The sequence below is a fragment of the Leopardus geoffroyi genome, chromosome A2 (genome assembly GCF_018350155.1).
Source record: "Leopardus geoffroyi isolate Oge1 chromosome A2, O.geoffroyi_Oge1_pat1.0, whole genome shotgun sequence".
Taxonomy (NCBI): domain Eukaryota; kingdom Metazoa; phylum Chordata; class Mammalia; order Carnivora; family Felidae; genus Leopardus; species Leopardus geoffroyi.
Genome location: NC_059331.1, coordinates 95738415 through 95757400, shown reverse-complemented (window position 1 = coordinate 95757400; position 18986 = coordinate 95738415). Strand labels below are relative to the sequence as shown.

Genomic DNA, 18986 nt, shown 5'->3' with positions numbered 1-18986 from the left:
GGCACATGAAAAGATGCTCAATGTCGCTCCTCATCAGGGAAATACAAATCAAAACCACACTCAGATATCACCTCATGCCAGTCAGAGTGGCCAAAATGAACAAATCAGGAGACTATAGATGCTGGAGAGGATGTGGAGAAACGGAAACCCTCTTGCACTGTTGGTGGGAATGCAAATTAGTGCAGCCACTCTGGAAAACAGTGTGGAGGTTCCTCAAAAAATTAAACATAGACCTACCCTATGACCCAGCAGTAGCACTGCTAGGAATTTACCCAAGGGATACAGGAGTACTGATGCATAGGGGCACGTGTATCCCAATGTTTATAGCAGCACTCTCAACAATAGCCAAATTATGGAAAGAGCCTAAATGTCCATCAACTGATGAATGGATAAAGAAATTGTGGCTTATATACACAATGGAGTACAACGTGGCAATGAGAAAGAATGAAGTATGGCCCTTTGTAGCAACACGGATGGAACTGGAGAGTGTGATGCTAAGTGAAATAAGCCATACAGAGAAAGACAGATACCACTCTTATGTGGATCCTGAGAAATTTAACAGAAACCCATGGGGGAGGGGAAGGAAAAAAAAAACATTAGACTGGGAGAGAGACAAAGCATAAGAGACTCTTAAAAACTGAGAACTGAGGGTTGATGGGGGGTGGGAGGGGGGGGTGGGTGATGGGTATTGAGGAGGGCACCTTTTGGGATGAGCACTGGGTGTTGTATGGAAACCAATCTGACAATAAATTTCATATATTAAAAAAAAGAGAGAGGTCTGATTTTTCTCACTTCATTCTGTTGCACTGATCTACCTATCTTTTTCAAGGAAAGTAGCACAATATTTGCCATTACCACAACTTTACTGTAAACTTTGATAGATGGTATAGTCGTAGTATGGCCTGCTTCATCATTTAAAAATATTTTAGGGCTGTCTGGGTGGCTCAGTTGGTTAAGCATCCGACTCTTGATTTCAGCTCAGGTCATGATCTCACAGTTTGTGAGAGTGAGCCCCACATCGGGCTCTGTGCTGAGAGCATGGAACCTGCTTCAGATTCTTTCTCCCTCTCTCTGGCTCCTCACCCACTTTGTACTCTCTCTCAAATAATAAGCATTTAAAAAATAAAAATGTTTTAAATATAGAGAAATGAAAAGAATAATGTAATAAACATGTACTCACAACCCAAATAAATACAATTATTTTGTCTTCCTCCCCCCCCCCCCCCCATTTCTCTCCTTTCTACAAACTTTTTTGGTTTAGAAAGAAAACATAAATAAAATTTAATCCACTATATTCCCATTCCTCCTTTCCCAGAGGCAATTATTATCATAAATTTGCAACAAGTCCACTCCATTTCTTATACTATCACTTTTCAGTACATGTAAACAATATATATTTTAAGTTTTTGAGAATTTACATAAATGGTACAAAATGGTATTTATTTTGCAAATCATTCTTCTCATTCAATATACTGAGATCTACCCATGTAGATACAGGTTAATTTATTTTAACTGTGGTACCGTATCTGTGAATACACCACGATTTGTCAATTTCCTTCTTGGAGACCAACTATTATTTCTAATTTTTTGATATTTCAAAAATACTGCAGTAAATTCTTAGATATGCCCCTGTACAAATATACTTGTGTTTCCCTCATAAAGTGGTTCTCAAACTTTAGCAGGCACCAGAACAACCTGGAGTGCTTTTTAAAACAGATTGCTGGGCTCTTTCCCCGAGCTTCGGGTTTAGGAAGTCTGGTGTGGGGCCCCAAAATTTTAATTTTAACCTGTTTTCAAGTGCTGCTGATACTGCTAGTCAGGGACCACACTGACAACCACCTAGAAATGGTTCTGCAGGGTCATAGGTAATGTACATTAAATGTATTAAATTTTACCAAACTATGTTTTCTGTAATTGTACCAATTTATATTGACATTAACAGCGTATGTGAGTACTCATCTCCCCATATCCTCACCACATTTTATTGTGAGACTCATAAGGTTGAAAGCACCTTTTCATGTTTATTAGCCAATTAATTTCATCCAAGAGTATGGTATTCCGGGGGGAGTCAGCATTATTTCTAAGCATATGTAGATTGCTTGTAGGTGTTACTGTTGTGTAAAATTATCCGTCTATTTCTTCTGTGAGCTCCTTCCCCACCCCTCCACCCCCACTTTACTCCCCTCTCCCAGTAAGAGGGTTTGTCATGGTAGTGACAACTGGGAAGGAATTTACCAGTTTGCTTCTCTTTAATTTATGTAAGTTAATGTCAAGGAGAGGGTATCTGAATGTCACTGAAAATGTCTTCAGTAGAGAAAGTAAAATTCTTACTGAGAAAATCTGACCATTTGACAGCTTCAAATTCACTCCAATTAAGTCTTTTTTAAAAAGTTTAAATGACCTCTGACATTTGCAGGAGTAATTGAACTGTAATCACATTATGCTTTTGAAAACCACTGCAGATAATTAATGAAGCATTAACCGTTACGCAATTTGAATTTTTAAACTCTATTTAAGTTATTAAAATATAAAATATCTTTACATTTAATATAAGATCATAAATGCAAATATACAGACAGTCCCCAACTTATGACCCAGGATTTTTTGACTTTATAATGGTGTAAAAGTGATACACATTCAATAGGAAGCTGTACTTCAAATTTTGAATTTCGATCTTTCCCCAGGCCAGTGATACGCAGTATGGCACACTCTTGTGCTGAGCAGTAGCAGCGAGCCAGAGTTCCTAGTCAGCCACATGATCACAAGGATGAACAGCCAATACATTTACAACCGTTCTTTTTTTTTTTTAATTTAACCTTTTTAATGTGTATTTTTGAGAGAGAGAGAGAGACAGAGCACGAGCAGGGGAGGGACAGAGAGAGAGGGAGACACAGAATCCAAAGCAGGCTCTAGGCTCCGAGCTGTCAGTACAGAGCCCGATGCGGGGCTCGAACTCACAAAAACTGTGAGACCATGACCTGAGCCGACATCAGACACTTAACTGACTGAGCCACCCAGGTGTCCCAACAACCATTCTGTTTTTTACTTTCAGTATAGTATTCAATAAATTACATGACACATTCAACACTTTATTGTAAAATAGGCTTTGTGTTAGATGATTTTGCCCAACTGTACGTAAGCTAATACAAGTATTCTGAGCATGCTTAAGGTAGACTAGGTTAAGCTATGATGTCCGGCAGGTTAAGTGCATTAACTTCATTTTCAACTTAACATATTCCAATTTACAATAGGTTTATTGTAATGTAACTCCATCATAAGATCTGTATTTATTAGAAGTAAAAAGAGAAAACCTTCCAATGGTTTCCTACTGTGTATAGAATAGTCTCAACTTCTTACAAAGTCTGAAAGGCTCTCCAAGATCTAGTCTCTTCTTTCTTCTTCAAACATTTTTCCTTCCACTCTCCTGCTTTCAAACTCAACTAAACACACCTTCATTTGGTTCCTCCAACTCACCCAGGTCTTTACAATTGCCCTAATTTGCATGTGGTAGGCTCCTCCTCATTATTCAGATCTCAGTTCAAAGGTCAATTCTTAGAACAGACCTTTCAGTATTTAATGTTGTCACCACCACTACCCATCATTCTCTATCACATTATGCTTTATTTTCTTTATAGGACTTATTACCACTTCTAACTACTCCACTTGCTTCCTCGTCTATTGTCTGCCTCCCTCACTACAGTATATTCCTGCTGTGAGAAGGAATCTTCTTTCTCTTGTTACTATACTCCCTATACCTAGTTAGACATTCAATAAATATATGCTGCATAAGTGAAGAAAAGTAAAGCCTTACTTAGCAGCATTACACAAAATACCCAGTGGAATTTTCCAGTTATTTCTAATACTAGTAACTCGCAAACTGCATATTGGTCAAGAGTAATCTATTATTATATATCTATTTTTATTATATTTAATAAATACATAAGATCTACTATTATATACAATAGTAGATATTATAACCTAACTGGATTAGACTGTGTCTAATACAGCATTAATTTCTATTACTATTATATATAACATCAGATATTATATACCTATTATTATTCATTATATGCCTTCTTTAGTTATAAGTAGAATACTTTTTACCCCCTTCAGCTTTACACAGTACTCAGAGAAAACTCTGGGACTTAAGTTGAGATTTCTTTCAGGGAAAGATGGTTTTATAACTACTGAATAAATACTATATAAAGTACTAAAGTTTAAGAGTTAATTTTTAGTTGTGGAACTTTTAAAACACTAATATGAAACAAAATGCTGAAACCAAGCTTTGATATTACAACAAAATATTACAAAGTAACTTTACAAAGTTATTTAAACTCTTGCCATTCCAAAGAAAATGTGAAACCATTGCTATTTATGAACAGACTATGTAACATAAATTAACTGAAAAAAAGGCAACAATGTTTAAGAAAAAGACAGCAATCTTTACGCCCTTCATGGGGCCCAAATTCATAACTCTTAGATCCAAAGTTGTGCTAAGTAAAAATAGATAAAGGCAATGATAGATGAGAGGCCCAAATGAGAATTACATTACAGGGCTCCCTTTCATTCTCTTGTAAAATTTGTTTTAGGAAGATAAAAACATTATTTGCGCGAAATGTACATTTTCACTGTGCTTTAACATATATAAATAAGTAAACATACCTTCTCTGATTTAAGTACACTAAGTTCCCACTGAAGTTTATCATTTCTACTTGGTTCAGTCGTCCTAAGTGATGATCCACTTGTCACTAATGGCAAGTGACCCAAAAACAACTGTTCTTGCTTGCCTTCTTTTCCAACAGTCCTATTTTCCAAAGGAATTTTATTTTCCTCCATTATTTTTGATTCTTCGCCAAAATCTTTATCTATTTTAGAAACTGACTCTCCAGAATCTTTGCTTGTCCTTGTCACAAATCCATCTTTTAAAGAGTCTAATGGAACATCACATGCATTTACATTTTCTTTCCGATTATGATTAATGATGATTTCTAGCTCTCTACATCTCAATAAAACTTGCTCTTTCTCTTGCTTTAAAGACTTAACTTCTTCACTCAGAAAACTAATCTCACCATGTTTCTGTTTTAATTGTTCAGAAAGATCAGACAGCTTCTCTGACAGTTCTAGTTTTTCTCGCTTGGTCACCTCAAGTTTTTCCATAAGTTCTGTTGTATCTTTCTCAACAACCTCACCAATTTCCAAGGGTTCTCCTATGAAAGTTTTGTCATCATCAAAGACTGAACTTTTCATTTTTACCACAGTTGGATTTATTCTTTGCAAATGATGAAGCTCTTCACTAAGTGTTTTAAGCTTACTTTTATACTCTACTTCTTGTTTGTTTTTGCTGTCTTCTAAATCAGTTTTCACCTTGAGAAGGCAAGCATAGTCCTCCTGTAACTCTTGATAGTTAACTTCAAAATTTTTTTCAGCAAATGAAAAAGTGTTCCTTTGCCTTTCAATCTCTTCAGTTAGCTGAATACATTGTTTTTTGAGGTCCTCATTTTCCTCTGTAAGTACTTCTATTTCTTTTTGCCAGTTACAGTCTTGGGATTTGGACTTAATGGAGTCTGTGAAAAGTAATCTTTCTTCTTGGTTAACAGGAGTACACATTTTCAACATGTCTTCAAGGGCTTTCTTTTCATCTTTAAGAATGCTATTCTCTGCTTCAAGATGTGTGAATTTTTCTTGAAGGTCATCCTCTTTTTCCTTCATTTGTTTCTCCAACAATTCAGTTTTAAGTTGTAATTCTTGAACTTCTTGTTCAAGAGTACCCTTTTCCTTTTCTTCTTGCCTGAGTATTTCAATTTCTTTTTGAAGTTCATTGATTTGAAGAGTCATTTCTTCTGATTTTGAATTCACAAGGGACTGCTGTAAATCTTTTAGCTTTGAAATTTCCAAAATTAGTTGATTCTGCTTAGTTATCAAACTATCTTTTTCAAACTGCATGGTTTCTATCTTTTGACTCATTTCATTCTGTAAGCCATCTATCTGCTGTTTATAGTGAATGCCTAAGTTATCTTTAAGTTTCTCAATATTTATTCGATGTTCAATTTCTAAATCTTCTTTCAGTTTGGAAAGTTCTTCTTCATGACTAAACAGAAGCTGTGTCCTCAGCCTCTCTAATTCAGCTTCTTGTGATTCAGCCATTCTGTCTAATACAGCATTCTTTTCTCTCTCTAACATTTCCAGTTTTATCTTGTAATTTGTAACTTCTGCTTCATGTTTTAATTCTAGTTCTTTTCTGGACTCAGATGCAGAAACAATCTCAGCTTTCAAATCTTCCACTGTACTAAGGGACTTATGTGCTTCATTGAGTTTACTTTCTTGTTCAGCTATTGTTTGTCTAGCTCTCTGAATCTGTTCCCTTGAAAAGCTCAATTCTTCAAAAAGGTCTTCAAGCTGCCTCTGTAGAGTAGACTTTTCTCCTGAAATTACTCCTAGTTCTTCCTTGAGTTTTTCCTTTTGAGAATTACTATCTTGCAATTTTATATTCAGTTCATTTATTGCCATATTCATTACTTTTATTTGATCTTCATTAACAGTAATACTTGGATATGATCTTAAAGCATTCTCCATTTCTTCTTTATGCCGTATTTTAAGTTCATCTATCTGTGACATGTGTTGTTTTATTAACTCCTGTTTCATCTGTACTATCTGCTGCCCATACATTTCATCCAGCTCTGCCCGGAGCTGTTCTAACTTTCTTTGTGTTTCTTGTTCCATTCTTTGCAGAATATCAGTTTCAAATTGGCTATCTTTATGATTTTTCTTTTGAAGTTCTTCAACTGTCCCCATTAACTGTTTTATTTCCTCAGAACACTGTCTTTCTTTTTGCTTGGAATGAGTCAGCTCTAATTTCATATTTTTAATCTCTTGGTTCTTTCCTACAACCTGTTCTTGTAATTCTTCCAGTAATTTATCAGTAACTGTGACTTTATCCATTAGCTCTAGAGTTTTTTTTTCTTCTCCTATTATTTTTGTTTTTAGTTCTTCAATAATTGCATCTTTTTCCTGTATTTCTTTATTTGAGCTTTCTACTTTTTTATCTTGTTCCTTTAGAAAGAAAAAATGAAAATATAAAAATGTCAATTTTAGTTCCTGGCAACTTACATTGCTTAATCTCAATACCAAATATTGAGAGAAGTCTGTTTTTTTCAATAATTCTACAAATAGTAACTGCTAGGCTTGCCCTTCAATTTTTCCCAAGTCAGTGAGATAAGACCTGTGTACCCAACACTATTTGTGAGCAAACACTACAGCAGCATTGGTCTTCTTGAAGAAAGAAATTTTTCTTACACTGCTATGGTGAAAAATATTAATTTCAAAATTAGTAGGATTAAAATGTCTAAACCATTATATTTTCATCTTTCTTATTAACTAATAAACTTAGTATTTTCTATAGGTATAGTACTATGTACTCTTTACAGTTCCAGAAGAAAGTCTTAAAAATAAATCAAGATTCCTTCTATGTATTCTAGTGACTTAAAGGTGTCTGATGAGCAAATGCTATGAAAAGACTAAAACAACAAAAACAGGTTCTTATGGGTCTGCCTTAGTTTCATTCCTGTGGCTGACCTCAAGTGACATGCAAAACAACTACACCATTTATAGCAAATCAACTTGGTCCTAGACTTTGGGTTTGAATAGAAATTTGAAAGCGGGGCAGACATTTTTTTCCACGTCGGACTTGGGACTCTACTGTGGAACTGTATATAAGCCTAAACCTAGGACACAGGCCAAGGCATATTCATAATCACAATCATCCTTAAGAATGTTATCACATAAGGGAGTCAAGCAAAAGCCCTAGAAACAAAGTTTTGCCTCTGTTACTTAGTTGCCTAAATATTTAAGGGCTGATGTCCCAACTACAAAGAAAGTATAATCCATAGAATGGAACAAACACAAGTAAGTAAGTAAAATCACCTAAATGAGTCAGGAGTCCTAAGGCCAAGAGGACTTAAAGGCACCTTGAATGGATTTATTAATATATCTAAATAAAGAATGTCAAAGCCTAGAAAAAGGAAGGCGTGAGACAGAAATGTTGGCAGTGCACATTCCACCACAGTCCAGGTGCTGTGAGACTGCGAATTCTGATCACTCTGGGAAAACCATACTTAACACAGAAAGCAATGTAAGGGGTTGTAGCACACAGAATTTAAGAATTTCAGTCCACAGGCATGACTTTTCCTTCTGTGAGATGGATACATCAGGTTATCATAGCGTAATGCTATGGAACATTTGATTCCTCTAATATCCTTTAATCTCATGCTCACTAAACAACTTTCTATTATTATTATTTGGCTTTTCAAATTCATTTGCCCAGAGAAAGAAAGTAAAATCCAATGAACCTGAAGTATGCAGGTCCTGGTGATAATCATTTCTCACTGTAAATTAATAATCTCATCTTCAAGATTTAAACATTTAGCCTCTTGAACTTGGAAAATCTGAGCTCACCTCTTAGATAGCTCAAGTCTCAGATGATAGAAGATAAAAATCAGAATTACTTTTTCTTCCAAGATTTTATTTAAATTCAAGTTAGCTAACATACAGTGTACTTCTGGTTTCAGGAGTAGAATTTAGTGATTCATCACTTATATATAACACCCAGTGCTCATCACAACAAATGCCCTCCTTAATGTCCATCACCTATTTAGCCTATCCCCTCAAAAACCCCTCAGTTTATTCTCTATAGTTAATAGTCTCTTGTGGTTTGCCTCCCTCTCTGGATAAAAACCAGACTTCTGAGCCTACAAGTCAAAGGCCAGAATATGCACTATATAAATTAACTAAGGCAACGACAGCTATACTGTGAAGCCTCTTGAGCAAAATCCTATCAGCTTTTTTCTTGGTATCACATATTCCCATCCAATGTCACCATAAGTGATTACCAAATGCTGAGCCTTCTGACTTCTGTACTATAATATGGCATTTAAATCAGTTTAATCTCTTAAATTGCAGTGTTTTCACCTGTAAAATAAATACCATTTCTTCTATGTCATAGAATATGTTTGAAGCTAAAAGAAAATGAATGTATTAATGTATTTTATGCACACTGTGCTATATAAAAATGTAATACCTTTGTATACTAGAAAGTATCTAGAAGGCATTTGGAACCTATAAGAAAATAAAATTAGTTCACGGAGGTCAACTTCAGTTGAACTGTTAAATAAGTACTTAGACTTGGAATATTAACATCTGTTAATACTTCTATTTCCTGATTTTTCTATTGGGGAGGAGGAATCCTCATAAAACAGTGTCACTTAATTCAAAATTGTCCAACATGTGATATAACTGCAAGCAACAATAATTCTTCATTCAACTATTAAACAAATTCATGGTTCATTTTTCTTAGTACTGTTTATTTCAAAATATATGGTTTTAAGCCATATATTTTGTGTTGGAAAAGACAGCCCTGTGGTTGAAGATACAATCCCTCTATTTTTAGAAACAGACTTGAGGGAGTGGGGAATAATATACTTCTTGCCTGTGACCACTGCACCATGGGAAGTTCAGAATATGATGAGTAAAGAGAATGAGGCTGGAATCACCATGACAGTTTCAACCATCACCCTAATGCTCTAGTCCCTCAGCTGATCTGATGGAACTACTGCTCAGGGGGAGTCATTGAAAGTTAAAAAAAAAAAAAAAAAAAGAGAGACAGAGAGAGAGAAAATTTTAAAAATATATACATAATAAAGAAGAGACTAATAATTGGGGTGCCTGGGTGGCTCAACTGGTTAAGCATCTGACTTCGGCTCAGGTCATGATCTCATGGCTTGTGAGTTCCAGCCTCAGATCAGGCTCTGTGCCTGGATCTTGCCTCAGATTCTGTGTCTCCCCTCTCTCTCTTTGCCCCTCCCCTGCCCATGCTCTGTCTCTCTCTCTCTCTCAAAAATAAATTAAAACAAATCTAAAAAAAAAAAGAAGAAGAGACTGATAATAAAAGCATTCTGCTAATAGAGGCACCTGGGTGGCTCATTCGGTTAAGTATCTTACTCTTGATTTCAGCTCAGGTCATGATCTCATGGTTTGTGTGATCAAGCTCCTGCATCGGGCTCTGCACTGACAGCGAGGTGCCTGCTTAGGATCCTCTCTCCCTCCCTCTCTCTGCCCTTCCACCACTTGCACACGCGCTCTCTCTCTCACAAAATCAATGAACTTAAAAAAAAAAAATTCAGCTAGCATTCAAATAAACAAAGGTTTTCCCCCTATGAAAATGAATTATTTGGGGGCACCTAAGTGGCTAGGTCAGTTAAGCATCTGACTCTTGATTTCTGCTCAGGTGTGGAATCAATGCAGAGCCTGGTTGGGATTTTCTCTCTCCCTCTCTCTGCCACTCCCCTGCTTGTGTACTCTCTTTCTCTCTCTCTCAAAATAAATAAATATTAAAAAAATAAAATAATGAATTATTTGAGTTTTAAATACTTTCAAATAATACTGCCTGCTGAATATAATAAATACAACAAAATCCAATTTCCAGGCTCTTATAACGAGACCTAGAGTATCTCTCCACTCTTCCCTCCTGAAAAGGCTCACTTTTGTTTTCTTTTTAGTTTCTTTAACATTTATTTATTATTTCTGAGAGACGCAGAAGATAAGAGTGTGAGCAGGGGAGGGGGCAGAGAGAGAGGCAGACACAGAATCCAAAGTAGGCTCCAGGCTCTGAGTTGTCAGCACAGAGCCCAACATGGGGCTGGAACCCACAAACCATAAAATCATGACCTGAGCCAAAGTTGGACACTCAACTGACTGACCCACCCAGGCTCCCCAGGAAATGCTTATTTTTATTGATTCATTTCATCATATTATACATGTTAAAAATATCTTTATAAAGGCTCACTTTAAAAAAAAATTTATGTTTTATTTTTGAGAGAGGAGAGGGAGAGAGAGAGCGCGCAAGTGGGGGGGGGGGGGGGCGTGGAGCAGAAAGAGAGAGGGAGACACAGAATCCGAAACAGCCTCCAAGTTCTGAGCTGTCAGCCCAAAGCCCGACGTGGGACTCAGACTCACAAGCTGTGAGATCATGATCTGAGCCATAGTTGAACACTTAATCAACTGAACCACCCAGGTGCCCCTACAAAGGCTGACTTTCAAAGACTATTTCTGGTTAAACTATTTTTTGCTACCTATATATTTTTAACATCTTTTGTCCTGGGTCTTTATGTACACTCCACCCTCTAAAATGTCCTTCCTATCTCTATCAGTTCAGATTCATAATGTATTTGCTTATTTACCAAATGAATACTGAGTAGCTACTATGTGCCACACAGAACTATTGCTGAGAAAATGAAATATAATTAGAGAGAGATTATTCCAGACCTGCCTCAAATATCCTCTCCTCCTAAAGCCTACCCTGAGTCACCTCCTTTATGAAGGCAGACCTTATTAGGAAAACATGGATGGTGAAGAGGATGGAGGCAAGAGGGGGCAGTGCAGTAAAGCACAAGAAATATGGCTCTGGGCCAGCTGTATGGGTTTGAATCACAAGTCTGACAAGTGTCAGTAGGGTACCCTCAGTCAAGTCACTTAATATAGGTGAACCCCATTTTCTCTTTTGAAAAACAAATAAAATATAACCTACAGGGATGAGTGGCTTTTAGGATTTAAGATTATAATCTTATGAGATATGTTGTGTATCTATGTATATATAAATATATTCTCTAGAATACATATGTGTGTGTGTATAAACACATACATATACACACATACATATTTACATATTTATACATAATATATAATACATATGTGTGTTCCTACATAAAAACAAATATAAATATGTAAATTATATATATTTCCCCCCTTTTCCTCTATTACCACTTATTTGCTAAATAAGTATTCCATGCAACTTTATAAAACATAACTATCATGAAAGGAGAATCCACTATTTTTTTCTAATTAAAATCCATAAAATTTCATTTTTTCTTGGAAATATTTTCAGAATTTCATAACCACTGGTAAAATGAGTAGAAATACTTATAGATGAAAAGAAAAAAAGAATGTTAATTATGTTTATAAATTTAGCTTCTCCTGAGAACTCACTTTAACATAGGCTGATCACTTCCAAGGAACTCAGTAATTAGTATTATCTTAAAAACTATTATTCTAAGATTCCCAATTGCTTTTGAAATAAGTTGTTTTATATAAAGAACATTTCTTAATTATGAAATTTTGTAATTCATGTACATAACAAAAAATATAAACACTTGCATAAAAAACTTCAATTATAAAGCTGCTGTACATTGGCTAACTTCCTTAAACATACCATTTCATATGTTCTAATTTTCTCTTGTAAGAAACTAATTTGCATCTTGAAGTCTTCTTTCTTTTTTTGATAATCTTCTAATAAATGGTCTTGTTCTTCCAGCTGTTGCTGATGAGTGAGGATCTGTTGTTTGGCTTGTAACAAATCTGCAGCTGTGCTACTATGAGTGCTGTTTCTCAGAGTTTCACTAGCCTGTAACTTAAAAACAGAAAGAAACCCCCAAGTTAAATTCTGAAGTGATTACGCTAGGGAATAGACATCTTTTGGGATATTACTCAGCTCACAATTGCTCTCTGGGAAATCTGCTAGATTCATAGGCTTGAAACCCAAGCAAACATGCTGTCATGGCTTATCAGATGAGTATGGGCACATCATACAAGCTGAACAGTAAGATTATTCCATGACAAAGCAGAAAAAGTCTAATAAAATAGGGAAGACTAAGACAGACCTACAGAAAGAAAAGGGGCCTGACAGACAGTACTTCCTGGATTCCTGATATCCTTCTAGTTTCTGATTTCAATCCCTTTCAGAGGCCTGGTTGTATTTCCACCTTGAATTCTGTAATATAGGCCTGTATTTAAATTTCTCCCTTTTGCTTAACCTATCTCAAATTATTTTCTGTACTTGCCATCAGAAACCTTGATTAATACAATTACATTCTTATGGCTCTGATTAAAGGTAAATGGAATATATTCTGTCTGGTTACCATTTTAGAAAATAAAATAAAATCATACCAGGGTTGGCAAAGGTAGGATGTGGCTACATGTTAATTTCTGCAAAAATCCACCCATCAGAAAGATATTGTAGGCTTTCAGTATACAGACAAGGATGAACAAAGAAAATAACAGCAAAGAAACCACAAAAGAACTAGTTACATTCTTGGTTAACATAATAACAGGTGTTCGTTATTTTTTCCAACATGATACATTATAAGCAGATGTGATTTTAAGTTTAAATTTGTTTTAAAACTCATGAGCATTTTTTAAAAACTTCACTACCAAAAATCTAATAAATTTTGTTCTATTAGTAATACTTACATGCTGGAACTGAATCTGTAATTTCTGACTTTGTTCTGTCAACTCTAAAAATTCTCTCATTGTCTCATCCTTTTCTCTTCTTGCTTGTTGTAAATTAGCAGTAAGCTGGGTTATGATGCCATCTCTTTGTTTAATGGCAGCTTCAAATTCTTGTAACTAAAAGACATCAGTGAAAATAGTAAGTGCCAGACTTACTTTGAAGTTTATATATTTTGAGAGAGAAAGATGGGTGTAGGAGTGTGTGCAAGCAGGGAAGGGACAGAGAGAGAGGGAGAGAGAGAATCCCAAGTAGGCTCCATGCTGTCAGCTTGGAGCCTGAGTGGGGCTCGATCCCATGAACCATAAGATCATGACCTGAGCCGAAATCAAGGGTCAGATGTTTAACCAACTGAGCCATCCAGGTGCCCCTGCCAGACTTATTTTTAGAACAAAACTGATTATTAGTACAGGCAACTATTCAAAAATATACAAAACGCATTGTCAGACTGTAATTAAAAAAAAATTTTTTTAATGTTTATTTATTTTTTAGAGAGACAGAGCACAAGCGGGGAAGGGCAGAGAGAGAGACGGAGACAAAGATTCTGAAGCAGGCTCCAGGCTCTGAGCTGTCAGCACAGAGCCCGATGCAGGGGTCAAAATCACAGACCGTGAGATCATGACCTGAGCCTAAGTCGAATGCTCAACCAACCAGGCCACCCAGGTGCCCGGGCAGATTATAATTTGTAAGCAATCTCATCCATATTTGAAAAAATTACCTTGGGGCACCCGGGTGGCGCAGTCGGTTAAGCGTCCGACTTCAGCCAGGTCACGATCTCACAGTCCGTGAGTTCAAGCCCCGCGTCAGGCTCTGGGCTGATGGCTCAGAGCCTGGAGCCTGTTTCCGATTCTGTGTCTCCCTCCCTCTCTCTCTGCCCCTCCCCGTTCATGCTCTGTCTCTCTCTGTCCCAAAAATAAATAAACGTTGAAAAAAAAAAAAAATTAAAAAAAAAAAAAAAAAAGAAAAAATTACCTTGCAGAAATTGGTTTTACTTCCAAAACAACTTAAAAAAAATTACCTGATGAACAAAATACACTAGGTCTAACTTATCAATTATCTGCTTCTAGAAGGACAAGTGCCTTTATATTCAGGGGTGCCCCAATCTGTTCCTAGGCAACATCATCATAGACATGTTCGATTCTCCCTTGTTCCTGGAGAGGATGAAACTAAAATGTATTCTGTCGTCTTCATCAATGGTCTTTTTCACCTTGGTTTCATAACTGCCACAAACAACAGATGTCATTTGAACCACAAGAGGTCCCTTTACAGGGACTCGCTGACATTTTTAATGAGTTTAAGTCATAACATTCTGATGCGGTTTGCACCATATTTTCTCTCAGGCTGATTACAAAAACATCTATTCTACTGAAGTGCTTTCAGCCTAGCTATCTCATAAAGTTAAACAAAAGATTCCAGACTGTATTACCCCTATTCATGGAATCTTAGTGTTAAGCAAGTTGTTTATGATATGTATAAGAATATTATGAGATAACTTAAGTTATATGACTTAAGTTATGTACTATTTACATATGCTAGCATTCAAATTTCTTGTTTTTGTTTTTGTAACAACACAAAAGCCACATAAAGTAGGCATACCTGCTGTAACCCTTCAGTCCCGTAGGTGGCTCTCATTTCTTCTAGTTCTCTGTTCAGCTCTTCAATCTCATGTTGTTTGCCAGCCAATTCATTTTCCATCATCTCTAGGTGGGTCTGACTGTACTGTGCTCCATGTTCAGAATAAGAATCATCAGCACCAAATTCTTCTTCCTAAATCAATCCAAGATATTTAATAATTCATACTAACAACATTCCTCAGGAAGAGGGATTCAAATATTGAATTCCATAGTAAAGTCCACTTTAAAATATCACTTATCACCTGAGAATTTACTGGAATGACTACCTACTTTGTTATTAATGTGCTATATACCTTAAAAGCAAAAACAAAATATCTACAAATTTGGTTATAACTGAGCTTTATAACAAAAGACAGCTAATTTTGTTTTGTTAAACATTAAAAGCATTTAGAAATCACACACAGAAAGAAATGCATGCAGGAAACAGCTTTGTTAGTAAGCCAGATGGTTTTTGATAGTGTAAAACATTAGTATCATAAGTAGTTTTAAATACTGTACCCTTAATAAATTTGTGGGCTTTCCTGTTCTCACCACAAAACTGCAACCATTTACCTGTACAAAAACAATTTCCTGATATATTATGATTTTAGATAGAACTTTATTTAAAGCTAACGATTATAATTCTGCTAACTGTATTCGTGCATATTTTATGGATAGGGAAAATGCCTCATTGGCAAAAACAGATACAGCGATTCAACTTAAATATAAAAAAGACATTATGATCGTTTCAAATTCCAATGATTCCTAAAACACTTGAGGGCTTACAATGCAGAAGACACTGTACTATACATTTTTGTTTACATGAATCAAAGTTCTAAGTGCAGTTTATATTTTGTCTTCAGAAGGGGAATTATAGACCTCAAGTTACTACAATCCTCTTCTACAAAACGCTGCCTTATAATCATTTAAATAATTGTTTTTTGATTAAGCTCTATTCGTTTTAAAGTAAAATCATTTGCTTGTGCAAATTCACTGAAGGTTGGTAATCAGGTCAAAGGGTATGAGATGAAGAGGTAAACAACACTCTCCCAACTTTTCCCTGGGGAAATGACAGCCATGCCAACCCTAACTGATGTAGAGATTTTCCATAACATATTACTGCCTCTACCACAAACATTTGGGGATGGGAGGAAGAAGGATGACAGAGTACGTCTCCTGGGTTGACCTGGTGGGAGATTAATTTCAGGTCAATTAATCTATTTAACAATCTCCTCCTTCCCCCCAACAGTGCACAAAAGAACTTTATTCCTGCTTACATCTTAATTATTCACAATTCTACATTAATAGAATAGAATAGAATTCTACATTAATAGAATCCAAGATAATGAAATTTTTACTGCTGAAGTATATAGGACAGGATATCTCAGAATTAGGGTATGAACCACATCCCTTTAAAAAGTGGAAGCACTGCAGCACCTAGCTGGCTCACTCAGTAGAGCATGTTACTCCTGACCTAGGGGACTCTGGACCTAGGGGTCGTGAGTTCAAGCCTGCCCGACTTTAGGTGTGGAGCCTACTTAAAATTAAAAAAAAAAAAAAAAAAAAAAAAAAAAGGTGAAGATACTATTTAGGAGTTCTTTAACAGAGTTTTATTCCTTGGTTTTTCTTAAAACTAAAGTAAAAAAAAAAAAAAGCCTCATCTTTATGGCAACACAATATTGCAGTATGTGAAAAACTATCAGAAGATAGGAGTACTAAATCTATTAAAATTATTAATATCAAGTCACTTGAAGTAACTTTCCAATTAAATCCTTCTAAATTCCAATTAGCTCTTCTTGATGCTGAAACAAAGCATTTTAATAAGCATCTACTAAAATGTTTGCTTTATAGTAACAGTGTTATGAAATGGATTTTATGAAAAGCTTCAAATATAATAGTAAGCAATGGATACTCCTTAAGTGGAGATGATATAACTCTGTAGTAAGTTACTGATTTATAATAATTGTATCCAACACATTATGCAGCCAATGTTCAGCTTAATTTTTATCTAACTTAAGCAAAACTACATTTTAAAAACTCGTATGTATTGGCTTCTTAAAATACAAGACCATTTTCAAAACTTAATTACATGTTCTTATAATAAACATAAAAATCAGTATTAATAAATTTTAAAAATTTAATACCATGTAAATAGGTAAAAGATTATTCACCAGCACTAAACTAAAATAAACTATATTCTGAAGTTAGAATAGAAATACTCAGAATATTGGAATCATTAACAGTTAATATTAAATTATTCTATTGTTTTAATGTGGATAATATTTTATTGATACCTAAAGGATAGAGCATTCATCCCTTCTTACATTAGTCTTCTAACACCATACTTGGTAAACTGTAATATGAAAGTAAATTAATAACGTGAAACATGAAGATTAGATTGACAAACTCCTTCAGCTAAAGAAAAGCCTAAACTTTCCTTAATCTCCTTTTTTTACTGTGGCATTTGTCAAAGTTACTTAAACCTTTAGGCTGTACTAATATATTCTTTCTGAATTCACAGATTTGCTCAATTTACATGGATAACATGTAGACTAGGGAAAGTACAAGTCAGGTACATTTTAAATTTTAAAATGTTCTGTAGAGGTAAGTATCACCTCATAAAAATACTGCTATTCAGAAAGATTCAGAGGACGACCTTTTTTATAACCATAAAATGGCCTTCACACCAAAACTTTTTCCTTTCACTGGACATATTTAAAGACAGACTATTAATATCTTTATAATACTTAATTTATACTTACACATATTCAAAAATATTAATAATGTTTTAATAAAGTAAGAATCTGATGGTTCCTAAAAGTGTATGAGAATTACAGGAGTTCAATGTGCCTAGGGGAAATTGGAGCTGAGTAACTAACAAGGCTAAAATCATTTATTGAAAGTCAAGTTGAATATCAAACACATTGCACAAGTTAATATATATATACAATTTTTAATTGTCAATTATACCTCAATAAAACTGATGCAGAGAGAAAAAAATAAGGTGACACTAAAACAAAACAAAACAAAACAAAACAAAAAACCATACCCAAGTCAAAGTTGGAAGGCTAAGTTTATATAACTTTATGGCTAAAGGCTATGTCTCCAACTCCAGCCTGCCATTTCAGAAATATCATGAACTGTATAAGCGACTTGGTTAAGAAGCACTGAATAATCACATGAAATCCATGAGAGTGTATGCTCTACTATCATTTCATCTTTCCATACTTAGCATAGCACATTTATTTACCTATCTTGTGTCTAGGTTGCCTACAATATTCACAGCTTCCTCCAGATAACCCTGCTCAAAGGGTATCAATAAAAATATTTCATGTTAATATGGTGTTTTGGATATGAAATGTCCCTTCATGAAGGACTTAACAGATTACATATAAATTAAATTAATTTGTAAGAAGGCTACTTTTTTATCCAGTCTGATTTCTCTAGTATATGTAATTGCGTATATATTTACTCAAAACCGATCTTATTAGGTAGGTCATAGGAAAATATTATCTAATTATTTCTAAGCCTGAATCCATCAGTCAACCCAACGAGAATACCGGCCAAAGAAGTCAAGAAAATTAAATGCACACCATATTTATATGCAGAAAATTTCTAAACTAGTAATCATACTCTGAACTCCTTTTGAGAATAATTTGTTAAAAGAATTCTCATTAATCATTTCATATGCTTAGTGGGAAGAGCACATTTCTACTGAAGAACAGTAAAAAAAAACAAAACCTTTGTTGATTGTCTTTTATATACTAAACACCATACTAAATATTATCAGATAACCCTCACAACTACACTGTTAAGTAGGTATCCTTGTTTACAGATGAAAAAAACTACACTTCAGAGTTTCACTGATGGGCCCCAGTTGATAGACCACGGAGGTGATGAAGGTGAAATTTGAACACAAGTTTCCAAAGCTCCTGTTGTTTTATGTTACCTTACTTCCCTACAACCCAGAAAAATGACAGTGATATTTATTTATTTTATTTTTTTTTTTTAATTTTTTTTTTCAACGTTTATTTATTTTT

The 18986-nt window shown here is 35.0% G+C and overlaps 1 protein-coding gene across 6 annotated transcripts in view; it reads right to left on the bottom strand.

The window, feature by feature from the left end:
* The window catches only part of AKAP9 (A-kinase anchoring protein 9), a 155380-nt gene that overhangs the window by 102472 nt on the left and 33922 nt on the right, over positions 1–18986 (bottom strand). For 5 of the 6 annotated variants that reach the window (XM_045497029.1, XM_045497030.1, XM_045497032.1 and 2 more), the window contains exons 4-8: positions 15466–15519; positions 14930–15100; positions 13297–13452; positions 12260–12457; positions 4663–7050 (exon numbers count right to left, since the gene is read on the bottom strand). In XM_045497029.1, the coding sequence (XP_045352985.1) occupies positions 4663–7050; positions 12260–12457; positions 13297–13452; positions 14930–15100; positions 15466–15519 (2967 nt within the window). The remainder of the gene's footprint in view (positions 1–4662; positions 7051–12259; positions 12458–13296; positions 13453–14929; positions 15101–15465; positions 15520–18986) is intronic. The other variant, XM_045497031.1, reaches the window with a different exon arrangement.